This window comes from Diabrotica virgifera, chromosome 1, assembly GCF_917563875.1.
Source record: "Diabrotica virgifera virgifera chromosome 1, PGI_DIABVI_V3a".
Taxonomy (NCBI): domain Eukaryota; kingdom Metazoa; phylum Arthropoda; class Insecta; order Coleoptera; family Chrysomelidae; genus Diabrotica; species Diabrotica virgifera.
In genome coordinates this window covers 75281595-75298580 of record NC_065443.1, presented here as the reverse complement: position 1 = coordinate 75298580, position 16986 = coordinate 75281595, and the positions used below count along the sequence as shown (strand labels likewise).

Below are 16986 nucleotides of genomic sequence, written 5' to 3'. Positions count from 1 at the left end.
CACTATACTGATTCTACTGTGGCCGAGTCTGTATCCTAGTTGTAGCAATTCCACATCTTCTATTATTTCATCCATTAGCATATTGAATAGAGATGGACTGAGGCTGTCTCCCTGACTGATTCCTCCTGGTGTTGGTATGTTGGCCGTAGTGGTGTCGTTTGTTTTAATTTTTGTCGTGTTATTGTTCATTTGTTTTGTGACTTCAACAATGTTTGCCGGTATCCTTTTTTGCTTAATTTTCTTTATTATATCGCTAAGTCTGACTCTGTCAAATGCTTTCGGTAGGTCTACGAAGCAAATATATGCAGGTTTGTTATATTCTATCGACTTCTCTTTCACTTGTTTCATGACAAATATTGCGTCCGTCGTCGACCTGTCTTTTCTGAATCCTTGCTGTTCTTCTCTGTTCTTTATCTGTGATTCCAATTTATCCTTGAGTATGCCTGTGAATAACTTCATTGTCGTATTTAAGAGAGTTATTCCTCTGTAGTTGTCCGGGCATGATCTTTGTCCTTTCTTAAAAATCGGTATTGTGATACTGGTGTGCCAATCTTGTGGTATCTCTGCTCTACCTAAGATTTTGTTAAACAATGTTGTGAGACAATTAGTGAGTTTCTGACCGCCGTATTTCATCGGTATTCCATCAGTACCTGGCGATCGTCTATTCTTTAAGATCTTCATTCTCGCTTCTACTTCAGTTTCTTTAGTGATATACTTGTCTTCTGTATTGAAATCGTGTTCGTCATTGGCGTCTTCACCTTTGTAGAGTTCTCTGAAATATTTTCCCCGTGTCTCAGTTGGTATCCTCTTGGTCTGTACAAATTCAGTTACTGTTTTTTTTTCTGTTTTTTAGCATTTTCCAAACTTTCCTGTGGATTCCAAACAGGATTAATCAATTATAATTATTGATTTTACTATATTATATTCTTAATTATAGTTGGAGGAATACTATTTCTTTTTGTTTCTAATAAGAGAGGAAGCTATTGTTAAATACAGTACTTTGTTACTGAGGAATAATGTGACAATATATCGTATATTTTCATAAAACCAACTAATAAGTCTTGTACATAGTTATAAACGTATTGTTTACAATATAATTTTTTTTATTTTAGAGAAATCCAAGCGTGGGGGATAAATTTGCTAGTAGAGCTGGACAAAAGGGAATTTGCTCTCAAAAATGGCCCGCTGAAGATTTACCCTTTACGGAAACAGGTAGGAAAATTTGTTCAGAGTCAAAATTTTTTTTATTAACTCCATTGAGTACAGCAATCTACCCATCTTGCATTAAGCATTTGTTCTGTTAAGAAATACAGACAAGTAGAGAGTTACTCCAGTGAGTAACTCAAACTGGTTCTAGGACCAGTATTAACTCAAACTGGTTCTGGGACCAGTTTGAGTTAATATTGTGCTATCACTGCTAGAACATCCTGCTTTAACGTTCTCACTATCCGTCTTCTTAAAAAAACCCGAAAGTTTCATCTGTTTGCTCATTTTAGTAAACTACAATCACCAAGCAAAAAACACGCACGCTCGTCACTTGACAGTTGAGTCAGCACTGAGCCCATAGATAAATAATATATAGTATTACCAGATAGATAGGCAACTCACTGTAAAAATTTGGTTCCTTACGCCATTTGCGAGCGATGTGTTAACTAATCACCATTTGGCGGGAAATTCAAATGGACAAGCATTAATTTTATCCGTTTAGCGCCTCTTGCGGGCAATTTCGTTACTAATTAAAATATCTTGTTATTTTACAAGAAATAATCTCACCTATATTATTAAAATAAAATACCAAAACTTACTAAGCTTGTTAAAGTATTTTATTTAAATAATATCTAAGTAATACTCATAAATTATTCGGAATTCTCTAGTTGCAAAATATGTTATTTTTGCTGTCAAATTTAGTAAGGAAAAGGGATATAAAAAAGTTAGACAATTTTTTTCTAAATATAGGTACGTGTATTTATTCGTTGTTTGAGATAAAACAGTTATAAACTAATTACTATTTACCCATGCATTTTCTAACTTTTCTATGATTTGTACACAACAATAATAAACCATGTTTATTTTTTCTATTAACACAACACCAAAGTTCTTTCGCAACTAAAACAAAACTACACACTACACTTTATAAACGAAGGATAAGGAACCAACTGAAATTGAAATTACTAAGAATAAATCGTTACAGATAATACAATAAAAACTGTAAACTAATAGAAAATTATTTGTATTTGCACTAACTCTAACTGTCATTACTTAATTGACATCGTCGTAATCGTCGAGTTAAGCCTCGTTTGATTATTTTATTTCTGACATTCAGGTATGGTGTTTTAACATAAATGATTGGTTAAAGTCTTCGTGAGAGAGAAAGGCTGTCGTTTCTCTTTATTTAGCTGAGCGGTGTGGAAGTGGTGGGGGAAATTCCCCAATTTTTCCATATGAGATTCCGGAGCATGACTGAGCCACTGAGTAGTGGCGCGATCAAAGACGCAGTGTCCTGTACGTACACGACAGCGGCCGAAACTAAACGAAGATAACGGAACTAACTATTCGGCGCGTGAGGGAAAATACGCGGAAGATTGAGGTTTATGAACCTGTGTTCAGGCGCGTTTGGTCTTCTAGAAACGTTTTGAGTTAAAAAAAAATAGGCCAACGCATTAATTTACGTCTCAAGAGCCAAGATTTAAATTGATTATTTTATGACTGCTCACTTCGCGGACTACATGAAAACCGTTCGCGGACCACAGGTTGAGAATCACTGGACTATGGCACGCAGCACGCAGAATCTCAGATGTTTATATTGGAGACACGGGCAGTGCCCCATAGCTGAATCCCATGTCCATATGGGATTGAGTCTGGACTTGTACCTACAGTACAGTAGCGTACAGTAAAATTTTGTTATCCAAAGATAATTTTGAATTGCGTCCAATGAGCCAGCCAATACATATTTCTCAATTTAAGTTCAAGCTGTTTGCGTTTGTTGAAAATATGTTTTTCCAAGTTAGGCGGCGCGGCGGTCCAGGTGCATGCCGAGATAATTGGCATCCTCGGATTGAGGAATTAGACAATTATTAATATATACATGTATATATACAACATATATATACACGCTGCTGAATGCAGCATACAAAATAATGTCCAACGTCATTTATGAAAGACTTAGACCACACACTGAAAAAATAGTTGGCAAATACCAAAGTGGCTTCTGTAGACAGAAGTCAACAACAGACCAGATATTTGTTCTGCGACAGATCCTCGAAAAAGCAAGTGAACATATCATCGACACACATCATCTCTTCATAGACTTCGAAAGCGCATATGACAGTATAAACCGAGAATTCTTAATAAAAGCAATGAAAGAATTTAATATACCAACACAACGAATAGAACTGATAAAAGAATCTCTAAAAGTAGAAAGTAAAATCCGGATACAAAACGAACTAACGGAAACAATAGATGTGAAAAAGGGATTACGCCAGGGAGACGCTCTATCATGCATCTTGTTCAACATCGTACTCGAGAAAATAATGAGGGACACAACAGTCAATACTCGAGGAACAATCACTACTAGCATTTGCAGATGATGTTGACATAATCGCAAGATCAAGAAGAGAAATGATAGAGGCATTCAATCAAATAGAACGAGCTGCACAAAATAGTGGCCTTAAAATCAACCAGAACAAAACAAAATATATGCAGGTTAGTAAAAACGCAGAAATAAGGCAGCCACAAAATATAACAATAGGAGAATACAACATTGAGGGGGTAAAAAACTTTACATACTTGGGATCCCTAGTCACGTCTGATAATAACGTAGCGGAGGAAGTGAAGAGGCGAATATTTATTGCCAATAAAAGTTACCATGGCTTAATTCGGCAACTAAGATCAGATAACGTCGCGTCGCAAGAAAAACAAAATGCCAAATATACAAAACCTTAATAAGACCGGTACTCACATACCGCTCAGAAACCTAAACACTCACTAAAAGATAGGAAACATTGCTAGCCACCTTTGAAAGAAAAATCTTGCGACACATATATAAGGGCACAAAAGAAAACGGAATTTGGCAAAGAAGGTACAACTTTGAACTATACAAAATATACCAGAATCCGGATATCATAACATTCATTAAAATAGGACGGCTGCGTTGGATGAGACATGTAGAAACAATGGAAGAAGGCGAAATACCAAACAAATATTCAAACAGATGCCAGTAGGAAAAAGAACAAGAGGAAGACCGAAGCTGAGATATTTAGAACAAATAGAAAATGAATAATAACCTTAAAAATAAAAAACTGGAGAAAAAAAGCACGAAACAGATCAGAATGGAGAAGAATCCTGGAACAGGCCAAGACCCAGAAAGGGTTGTCGAGCCAGTGATGATGATGATGATGACATATACAAAATAAATGCATTAACTAAATTAACCATACATTTAATCATTATCATTTTCATTATCATCATCATTGTGATAGAACAGCTTTCAAAAGGCGTGAATATTTTCAGCGATAGCATAAACGTTACTTTTCGAATCATATTTGTGCTATTCATGTCAGTCTAAGTTTTTTTGATAACCTTTTCATATAGTGTCTTATTTTGAAGGAGACAGATGTTTCTGTAGTTTGCTTGCGCTATTTACTCTTTTTTATTTGGATATATTTTGCCTCTTTTCTTTCTTTGTGCCCTTTCTGTTGTGAAAGCTATTCGTCCTTTATTAACAATAAAGAAACTGTATTTCTGTGTATTTAAATAACAACAAAATACCGGTAAAACCATTCTTTTATCGGTATTTAAATGGTTTTAAACAGATATATTTTATTTTTATACAGGACTTGTACCCGATATCGTCTTCAATCCTCACGGTTTCCCTTCCAGAATGACAATTGCTATGATGATCGAAATCATGGCGGGAAAATCTGCAGCCTTACATGGTCTAGTTCATGACGCCACCCCCTTTAGATTCACGGAAGAAGATACTGCTATCGATTATTTTGGCAGACTATTGGAGAAAGGGGGTTACAATTATTACGGTACAGAAACAATGTATTCCGGTATTGATGGAAGGCAAATGACTGCTCAGATATTTTTTGGAATAGTACATTACCAGAGATTAAGACATATGGTATCTGATAAGTGGCAGGTTAGTAAAACGATTATTGTCTTAATTTATATGTATTAATAATTACCGTAAAAGTAAAATTAAGGATTATAGTACAATACAAAAAACATAAAAGCTTGTGTAATGTTAGGTTTCATTGGTTCAAATAGTGTCGGCTTCTCACGCACTATTGGCTATATACGACTATCTCGTAGAGTTCAAACACTTGCGTTCAACTATGCGGAATTCACCAAAGGCTTTAAAGTAATTTTATTGAAAAACGACGAACTACATTTCATACACATTTTATAGTATGTTCCTTAACCTTTAGCGCCGGACTCCACTTGAGATTTGTAGTCGCGCGATTGTTTTGTCGCAAAGATTGAACACATTGTTTCAAATACAAGTCAATCCATTTGCGACTAAACAATCGTGGATTGACTTGTATTTGAAACAATGTATTCAATCTAATGGCACCTATGTACGCCGTTGCTCCCGCCTGGCGGCGCTAGTGTAGTTGGAGGTCAAAGTTTTGACTATTCGTGAAGTTTGTATATGGTGTTTTTGATTACGATTTAATAAATAATAAATTATGGCCGAAATATACGGATCTTGGAGACTGTTTGTGCGTTGAAAAACGAATTGAGAAGGGATGCGAGAGTTACTGGAAAAAGGAAACACTTATCGAATGATATAATGATAAACTATATTAATCATCGTCTCAATGTTTTATTTCTATAGCTCAGAGGGTATTTATTTGGTATTGATTAACTCCCCACACGAGTCTGACAACTGTGTATAATATGACAGGTATGTGCGATCTGCCTTACTTTTTTTATCAATTTAAAATTCACAATTAAGTGCGCTCAGCATTAATTTTTGTGTTTATCTTATTTAAAAATGTGATTTTTTCAAAATATGGCTGCCATGACAGTTGCGCATTTGGTGTAAATTTGGTTTAAGCATGGGGTGAGCGCAGTTGATTCTGCAATGTTGTCTTATTAAAAAAAATATATAATTCCTTATGGAAATATAGAATGTGTTAATTTAATTAAGTATAATAATTTGGGTGTTTGTCTACGTGAAAGGCGACCTTAAATTTAAGGTGAAATTAGAAAAAATTAGGGTTAGGTTTGATCAGGTTATGTTTTAGTCACTAAAGAATATTTGAATGGTACTAGGTCACTTTAATTTTCAGTTATTAACTTATTTATATTATTTTCGATTAAGTTAGGTTTGCTCAGGTTATGTTTTAGTCATTTTAAAGCATATTTTAAAGATAATATATCACTAAAATGTTCAGTTATTAACTTTTTTATATTATTTTCGATGACGCTAGGTTAGGTTTGGTCAGGTTATGTTTTAGTCACTAAAAAATATTGAGAACTTGAGAAATATTTAAAATTAGTATTTCACATTTTTCTAATTATTACTTAAAATATAAATTTTTTTACATGTTCACTTCATAAAAAGCGATTGTAGATGTGGCAACAGTGTGAATGTATATAAAATTGCATATCTTAATCCGTGCGTTTATAATAAATTTTGATCTGAATTTTATAGTGAAGTATTCTATTTTTTACAGTCGAATCTGGGGGCAATACTTAATCTGTTTCAACAAAATGTTTATTGCAGATACGTGCATTTATTCTCGGCACATATTTATCCCTTCTTATTGCTACAATCCACTTTTTTCTCATCAGAATATCTTTGGGAAACCTGTGTCCTGATGTTCTCGATGAGCACAAATGCACAGCACAACATTGAGGGATTTTATTTTCTCAAGTTAAATTCACACAGCGAAACAAATATGCAATATTTACTTGGAAATAGATTGATTTGAAGTATTGAGGTAAGTTGACATGACCTCCAACCATTCTGACTTCCAACCTTCTACTTATATATACCTTATCTATGCCTCCAACTACACGAGCGCCACCTACGTTGAGCTTTCCAGATTAGCTGCCATTCTGACAAAATCGCGCGACTAGAAAATCGCAAGTGGAGTCCGGCGCTTAAGGTTTGTTCCAACTAGCGGTCAAACCAGTCAGGAACTATCAGTGAATAGTCGACCAGCGCGAGTAGAGGGGATAGCACTGACGACTATATATGTTCACTGGCAGAGGCCAACTGTTTGCTGACGAACTCTGACTAGTTTGACTATTGGTTGGTACAAACACTAACACAGAGGGAACAGTTCAACTGCACTCATTTTAAATATTCTCGACAAATATTATCATATACCAGCACACTTGATTTCTAGAGACATAAATTAATTACTTAGCGGTCAAGAAGCTCGGTCATCAATAACTCAATTTATCTTTTCTCTTATGTTTCGCCGGCTGTTATTTACTTTTATTCTGTTGTGTTACGCTTATAGATTGGCCCTTGCAGGTTATCCTCATTCTTGACCATGAGTTCAAGGGCCTACCAAGGTTCTTGAACGCCCAAGTGGAGCATAAAGCTTCAGTGAAAACGCGACATCGGGTTCTATTTTGCGCTAAGGCCTACACCTCATTCCAAGACTTTCCTAGACCTCTTATCTCGTCCATGATGGATCTTCTTTCTCCAAGTTTGTGCTGGGCGACCTCTTTTTCTTTTTCCTTCTGAATTCCGCTCTAGGGCAGTCTTTGCAATACTGGAACTATTTTTTCACATAAGTGTGTGACCGATCCAGCCCCTTCTTCATCTTCTTAAGGTGCCTATCCGTTCCGGATGTTGGCGATCAGCATGGCTATCCTAACTTTGCTTGCTGCTATTCTCAATAGTCCGGTTGTCGATGTATTAAACCAGCCCAGCCCCAGTTTCTGGATATTATTTCATTTTCTACCCTCTTTTGTTCGGTCAGGGGTAATAAATCTTCGTTTCTGATGATGTTAGGCCAGAAAATACGAACAATTCTTTGTAGACATTTGTTAACAAAGACCGGCAGTTTATCTGTACTGTAAGGATTTTTATCACTGTTCAGTTTTCACATGACATGACATTTGACTGGAATATTCGGATCTTTGTCCTCGTAGTATACTCGCCAGACCTCCAAAGAGGGTGGAGCATGCTAAATGCTTGTTGAGCTTTTCGTATCCTCATACAAATATCGTCTTCTGCACCTCCGTTTTCTGTTATGACTCTTCCAAGATACATAAAGTTTTCCACATTTTCAATCTGCCAGTGGTCGATAGTAAATAGCATGTTGTTTCTTCCATTTATTCGCATGGACTTGGTTTGACTAAAGATTGGTTTTCAAACTTATTTTGTTAAAATAAAATAAAAATGTATGCCATTTTTATTCAGTTGCAATGCGAAGGCAAAACAATCTTACTTTTCAATTAGAATACGGAGTGCAATCCAGGTCTCTGAATCGCGATTTTCGATTCTTATTGGAATTTCATCGGAGAGAGCGCAGGCTTGTTCTCCATATCCTAACTGACCAGCACCGAGAGCTTTTCCCACACATTGCAACTGAAACAAATAGGGTAGGTGACTAGCGTCATCTGGCAAATGAAAGATGAAGTTTTTCAATCCTAATAGCAACATTAATAATATTGAAAATATTGAAAATATTACTAAAAGATTTTTAAATTGAAAAACTTATTGGTACACTTTCCTGGTGACACCTCCAAGGCTTCTATAATTTGCAAGTCAAATGGATGCTGTAGTGAAGACAAAGGGAAGGAATTCTACACTATGCAATTCACATCCCCCGTCTGCAGCTTGGTAAAGTTCCAACGGAAAATGCACCTAGTTACTCTACGGAGTATTACGACTATAAAATAAAATAAAAATGTATACCATTTTTATTCAGTTGCAATGCGAAGGCAAAACAATCTTACTTTTCAATTAGAATACGGAGTGCAATCCAGCTCTCTGAATCGCGATTTTCGATTCTTATTGGAATCTCATCGGAGAGAGCGCAGGCTTTGTTATTTTGTTAACTTCAGTGGAAAGTATTTCCAATTGGGAATCCACATTTTGGAACCTTTGTCCTAATAGGTAGATATCGTTGGCATATTCTAAATCGCTTAGGCGTGTAGTTAACGTCCATTGTATCCTTATTTTGTCGGAGTCTAGTTTGGAGAGTACATAGTCTATAGCAGCGGTTCTCAATCTGTGGTACATGTACCACTGGTGGTACATTTCATTATTTGAGGTGGTACACAAAACGCAAAACAGCCAAAATCAACACCACTATTCTAATTAATTAGATCACCTAGCTAGATAGGTATTTCAGTTAGGTGGTACAAAAAATAATAAAAAGTATTTGGTGGTACATGACTGAAAAAGATTGAGAACCGCTGGTCTATAGCTATGTTAAAAAGAAACGGAGAAAGGCGCGCATCCCTGTCTGACTCCAGTAAGTACGTCAAATGCGTCACTGTTGATCCCATTGTGTGTCATGCTTCATTTCACCCCAGTGTACATTAACTTTATAATGCAAACTATTTTATACGGGATGTTTCTTAGCTCTAAAATTTTTCATATATCAGCATGAGATAAGCCGTCAAAGGTAAATTCGAAATCAACAAAAACCTTGTAAAGGGTTGTATTCCATTCAACCGATTGTTCCATTGTGCCATAAATTGGAGTTAGAGGCAAAGAAAACTGGTTTAAGGGTAAATGAAGAGAAAATTACATGTGCATCAACAGACAAAAGGGACGAGATAGAATAGGGCAAAATGTTATGATAGATCCATATAACTTTAAAAGAGTGCAAAGATAACTTTAAAAGTTTTAAATACCTCGGAGCAACAATCACTGCAGATAACGATATCACGGAAGAGAGTACAGGGAGAATTCAGGCAGCAAACAGATGTATGTATAATACCCTCCACAATACTATTAAATCTAAGAGCCTAACACGAGCATAAAAGATCAGAATATATAAAACAGTGTTTAGACCGATGCTCGGGTATGGGTGTGAGACGTGGACTCTGACCAAAGCAATTGAAGGAAAACAGATGTTTTGAGAGAAAAATCCTCAGAAGAATCTTTGGACCTTATCACGACCCTAATAGCAACCAGTACCAAATGAGAACAAATACTGAGGTCCAGCAGATGTATAGGGCGAGCGACGTAGTCCAAGAAATTAAATCTCGGCGTCTAAGATGGGCTGGTCATGTCCATAGACTCCCTAATAACCGCTGCCAAACTGATCTGGGAGGAAGCCCCCGCAGGAAGAAGGCCCTTAGGACGCCCACGAATGCGATGGAGAGACAATATATGGTCAGATTTAAGAACAATGGGGCTACCCAGTGACCCAACTATCATGGGCGACCGTTCGAGATGGAAGCGAGTTGTGCAGTCGGCAAGGCCACCCCGGGTTGTAGTGCTACCGAAAAGAAGAAGATTGTTCCATTATTACCTCACAGTATTAATGTGGTCTATGCAGGAGGATTCTGGTCTAAAACCTGCTCGATTAGTTCGAAATTCAACCTTTTTTGTTAATCTTTTAAGTAAGATGGTCGTGAAAATATTATTTATGGCGGTAAGAAAAGTTATTCCTCTCAAATTTCCGCACAGTGTGAGGTTGCCCTTTTTTGGAAGCTTCAGAAATATAGTATCATGCATATCGATACCTTAAAATAATTATAGATCCGTTGTCTTTTTTTCATGATCATCTTTCAGTGCGTCACAGTTTTTCGATTTCTTTCTAACGCATTAAATTGTATGTGATAGAAAAAAAGGCACGTCGGTGATTACATTTCGTCGGTGACATTTATAACATTTATTCTAGTTATTCTAGTTGTCGATAGATGGCGCCATAATAAAAAAAATATTTTTTTTTTAATTAGATAATAATATTACAAATATAATCTGTATAATTTATAAGACTATACAAATCAAAGATAATACCATTTTATAAATGCAAGAAACACATTTGATTTGTTTTTATTCCAAATTGAAAATAAAATGTGACAACTGTCAGATTTAACTAAAATGTCATGTTAGAATAAATGTCATAAATGTGTATTATCACGGACTTACCCTTTTTCCTATCATTTGTTACGCAGTGAAAAATGCTCATGAAAAGGACAATACCTAAATTAAGTACATAAATTACCTTTATGAAACTTGGTTTTTATTGGAGATTAATAGATTAGGATATTATATTTCCTAAAAAAAATTTCATGCTTTTTCTGTTACAATGTGTTATATTTAAAATAACAAGTTCTTTTCGTGCTGTTTTAGGTGCGGTCTACTGGACCAACTAATATATTAACTAGACAACCGTTAAAAGGAAGGAAAAGAGGAGGAGGTGTTCGTTTTGGTGAAATGGAACGTGACGCACTTATCAGCCATGGGGCTTCATTTTTACTGCAAGACCGTTTGTTTCACTGTTCAGATGAAAGTACAGTAAGTATTTTTATTTTCTCGATATTTGGACATACACCAATAAAAGTCGAAGAAGTATAAATGTATTATTTATCTTGATATTGAAGAGTATACTTTGACCTTGAAAAATGGTTATGGTACGTCATTTGGGGTTAGTTACGAAGGAACCCGTACAGCCTCAGGTGTCGTTCTGTGACTAAACGGGGAGCTGGCAGACTGATGGAAGAAGTAAACTTTTTGTAAGTGATCCTTAGCACTGTTTGCACACAAAGACAATGCCTACAGCTGCTGGAACTTCTTTGTAACGTGATGCTTGATAAACTTCTATATCATTCAAATTTTCTGGTAAGGTAATCTTTATACTGGAAACTGTTTTTGACGTTGTTCTGAAGTGATTGTATAACAAATATGTTATACAAGCTTCTACCAAGAAGATTATATATGTACCTGAAAGTTGCCTCAAGAGACAGAGGATAAAATCGTAAGAAACCAGGTAGACTATATTATGATAGGAAGAAGATACACAAATTCTATCAAATCCGAAAAAACGTATCCAGATACTGACGTAGCTTCTTATCACAATCCAGTTGTTGTTGAATTCAGGTTAAATCTAAAACAATCTAAACAGAGTCAAAATAGACACAGCATCGATATCTCCACACTAAGAAACAGGGATACAAAATTTTAACGTTGAAAAAAGGATAAATCTATAACGTTGTCGTTCTATTTGATGCTCCGGGTAACAAAATACAGTCGAAGACAAAGGTTCGCTTTTTAAGACATTTTTATTTAGAATCAAAACATACAAAAGATAAGATAATTAGCCTTAATTACTCGTTAATTTAGTTAATAAAATATATTTATAATCTATATATCGATGAGGTATGTGAGTTCAAGCCCAGCCCAGGCCATCGGAAAAACAAAAAGGCTAACGCGCCAGTATAAAATTCTAAATATGAATCTGGCGCTTAGACTGGAATATGCGGGCATCTGATCGACCTATGAGGGAGCAGTACGGCAAGGGCTTGCGGCTCGGTGATACTCCCCCATAGATCCCTACCGAAGGGCGTTGACGCCTAAGAACGGTGTAATACATGAATAATATTGACGATCGCGTGAATTAGGAATTACCTTTATTAATTTGAAATGGGCTTATAAGGAGAGGACATCTCGTTGAACTCGCCAGGGGGAAAGACATGTAAGGAAATACGATCACCGCTCGTTTAGGATAGGTAAAAAGAAAAACCGTAGGATTCGTTCAACGTACCAAAACGACGGAGGAAAATGGTCGATATAACTCACCTCTTATACCTTGTTGTTTATTATTCTTCGATCAACGCTCCAAGAATAATCATCCAACTAGGCTTTTCGTTCCGTCTTTTATATCGTCCGAGACGGTATAAAAACACGTTTTGCTTAAATCATTGGCATACTCTAGACGATAAAATTATATTATTGTCACAAATCAAAAACTACTGCCAGCTACAATGGATAACAGAAAAGGTCAGTATGCAAACACCTAATGAAAGAACTTAAAAGACACTATATTGATGACGGACGAAATACTTAAGTTAAAGAAGAACAAAAGGATTATTACAATTACAACTGTAGACAAAACAAGCTATGCCAAGATACAGAGAGAAATACAAATGAAAATAAGGGAAGTAAAGAAAATTTTTGGAATGAGAAATGCTGTGAAATGAAAAATCTACAAACTTTACACGACTCGTTTAACATACATAAAAAGGCATTGTTCTCAAAATACAAAACATTAATAAATTAAACAAATTTTGTTTTTGTTACTAAAAATTCCAATAAAAAATTCTTATAATATTTGAATTTTATCTGACGTATTCATATTGACAATTCAGACATATACATTTTAAAGTAGTTTAAATAGATGAGTTTCTTCTTTTATTAGTGCCGTATCCGTATTCAGACGTTTACCGTCATCATGTTAACAAGTTCCTGAAACCTTCCTCTATCGGCAGCTGCGCGAAATAATTCGTATACGCTCTGAGCTTCGCTGGTGTCTCTCCTAGCGGGTTACTAATGCAACTTTCACCGGTAATTTTTAAATTTATTATTTAATTGTTCTCGCTTAATATTTACAACTCAAAAAAGTAATTAAATTGTAATCGATTTTTTAAAGATTTTGCTAATCATTTTAACTCTATTTATGAAATTCTATTAATTAAATATTAATTTCTTACTTCGGATACTTTCACAATTATCGTGTAGATGGCGCTTAGATTACTTTATAATTACAACATGTTACGAAATATTAAAAAAACTTAAATTCAGTATTTAAAACGTAAATATATTTAAGGTAAAAATATACACCACAGCTTTGACCAACTAATATTATTTCCTATTAATGTTTTTAAGTTCAATGTTTTAAATTAATCACTTTGACATGTATGTCAAATTTCCAGTAAAAGCTTACAGACTTGTCACTACTGGCGCTCGCGAATTTTTAATTATCCCTTCTACCTACGAGATCATAGCGTATACTGTGGAACTAATACACGATCGTCTAATATTCTCGAAACCATGAAAGTTTCTTTCGACTAATCCATCCCTTTCCCTCCACTTCTCCTTGTATTATAAGGCTGATAAGTAGATGGTACACACACCCAAACTTATATGGAATCATCTGATATTTCTTACTATTCTGTGCGAATTTAAAAAAACGAACCCACGAAGTCAAACAATATTTATTTTGAAGCAATTTAATAACAAATACATAACAATTAAATAAAACAATAAACTATTTAACAAACAAATTGGAAGTAGTTGTTTTAAAGTCAATAGCATACAAAATTGTTTTGTATTTTGTAGTAGTCAGTGTTATCACCTCTAGTCCTTATGCAAGCTTTAGTTTGCGTGGGCACGCTCCTAATTAAATTATCAACATTTTGTTGTGGTAGGTAGCTCCATCCTTTAAAATCAGCTTGTACTAGCCGTGCGGTGTTTTGTGGATTATCCCGGCGAGCTCTAATTTTTCTTTTAAGCATATCCCACAAATACTCTATAGGATTAAGCTCGGGTGAGCAAGCAGGCCACTCCAAACAAGGGATACCTTCTGCTTCAATGATGTCTATAGTCACTCTAATGGTATGTAGAGGTCCATTATCATGCAATAAAATTAAATTTTCTCCTGTTGCACCTCTCCAGAGCCTGACTACAGGTTATCAACATACCTGTGAGCAGTTAAAGTTGATTGGATGAAAATTAAAGAAGTTTTTTTAAGGATCACAATTCCTCTCCAGAACATTACACTTTCCCTTGTATATTTGTGAACAGATCTGACAGTTTTCATTCTGGCTTTTCTTTCTTGACCTCTAAGTACACGATTTCGTGGGTCGTCTGATTTTCCATCTGATTACATTAAATCCTGACTGTTTTTTAAAATAGCACGTTTTGTCAATTCCCAATGTTCCAGTTTTGGTGGTGAAGACACCAATTTGGGCGATAAATCTTATGCTGCCTGGATAACTCGAGAACCCATAACTCTCCCCTGCTGTATACTTCTTGGTACGAACTCTTCTTCTTATCGTTTCAACTGAAACAGTTACACCTGTAGCTTCCAAAAGCTGCCTTTGGAGCTGCAGGTGAGAAATGGTTGGGTGTATTCCAGCTGATTGGACAATTAAACGATCGTGGAGAGCCGTTATTACTTTTGGCGACTTTCCCTTGCTTTATTTTTGAGCTTTCCTAATTCCTGTTACCTATCATATGTTTTGGACAGAACGCCCTGTATAACGCCTAGCTCTGCAGCTATGTCCATCTGAGAACATTACTTTCTCCACAAGACCAATAATATTTCCTCGTTGTAAGTTGTATAACCCCACATGAGGCATATTTTCGTTTTTGGACGCAAAAGTTAGTTTATTTATTTTCGTTCAACTTGCAACTCAAGCAAATAATCTATACCGTACCGGGCTGTACTATTCGATTGTCTTCTATATTTGTTTATTTTCAATAAAAACCTTTAATCTTCGCAACAATAACAAGTTTTTTCGAAAGAAATAAATATTACTTTGAAATATGTACATGGTGATTCCATATAAGTTTGGGTGTGTGTATTTAGGTTCTCTAATTATATGGTCGAAGTATTCTGTTTTTCTCCTCTTTATGATGTTTATGAGCAAACGTTCTGAATTCATCATTTGGAGAACATCTTCATTGGAAGTGTGCGAAACCCACGATATCTTTAGAATTCGTCGATAGCCCCACAATTCGAATGCTTCTAATTTATTTAGCATTGCGGTTTTTAACGTCCATGTCTCACAACCATACATTAATATAGACCACACATATTTCAGGACCTTCTTGCGAATATTCATCGACAGGCTTCGGTTACATAAAATTGGTTTCCAGGTCATAAAAGCCTTACGTGATATTTAGATCCTGGTCATTATCGCTTCATCACAGTCGCAATTTACATTTAACCAACTGGCCAGGTATTTAAAATGGTTTACCCGTTCTATCTCCTCTCCATCAAGAGAAAGCACACCTTGATCTACATTAATCTTTCCAACTGCCATCCACTTTGTCTTTGAAATATTGATTTTTATGCCTCTCCGATAACTTGCTTCACTGACTAGATTTACTAATGTCTGGAGATCTTGTAAATTTTCTGCAAGAATAGCTGTGTTGTCAGCGTATCTGATATTGTTGATTGCATCTTCGACCAGTCTTACTCCCTCTTGTCTGTCGTCCAAAGCCTTCCTAAAGATTTCTTCAGAGTACAGATTAAAAAGACTAGGTGACAAAATACAACCCTGTCGTACTCCATGTTTGATCCGTAGTTTTTCAGTACAACTATCTCCAACTTGGATAGAGGCTACTTGATTGTAATATAAGTATTTTAGCCGTCTTATATCGTAGTGATCAAGTCCTGCTACCCGCAGGAAATTGAAAAGTGTATCGTGTTGTCTCGGTCGAATGCCTTCTCGAAGTTGATGAAACAACCAATCATTTGTTATTTTTTCTTCGTTGTAAATTTTGTTAAAGAAAGTGGTTAAGTAGATAATATTTTCCTCATTCAAAAGTTTAAGTAGCTCAGCAGGGATTTGATCTAGTCCAGGTGCTTTATTGTTTTTGGCTTGTTGTATTGCTTTTCTGACTTCAGTATACTGGTACTTCTGTCTAACTGATTGCCACAGATAGTATGTGGAACATAAAGGTCACTGATGTATCTTTCCCATTCTTTGCACTGTTGTTCGTGATCACACATTTTTCCGTCTGCGTTTTTATTTATTCAAGTATGCGTAATTAAGTTTCTTGTGTAGGTTTAAACTGTCATGTTTTTTGGAAATCTTCTATTTCTTTACATGAATTGTCGAGCCAGGATTCTTTGGCTTGTTTAATTTTTCTTCTTATGAGTTTTTCATTTCACGGTATTTGATAACATTTCTCTTTCTGTTTTTTCGTCGATCTTCCATCTGCTCTAGAATTCCTTGTGTTATCCACTCGTTTTTGCCAATATTGTACGTGTTTTTAAAGACTCTCTACTTCCTCTAAAATCGAGTTTTGTATATCGTACCAAC

The 16986-nt window shown here is 35.6% G+C and overlaps 1 protein-coding gene across 2 annotated transcripts in view; it reads left to right on the top strand.

The window, feature by feature from the left end:
• LOC114330230 (DNA-directed RNA polymerase I subunit RPA2) overlaps positions 1-16986 on the top strand; it is a 178156-nt gene that overhangs the window by 153953 nt on the left and 7217 nt on the right. For both annotated transcript variants that reach the window (XM_050641658.1, XM_050641649.1), the window contains exons 12-14: positions 1113-1212; positions 4833-5143; positions 11288-11452. In XM_050641658.1, coding sequence (XP_050497615.1) covers positions 1113-1212; positions 4833-5143; positions 11288-11452 — 576 coding nt within the window. The remainder of the gene's footprint in view (positions 1-1112; positions 1213-4832; positions 5144-11287; positions 11453-16986) is intronic.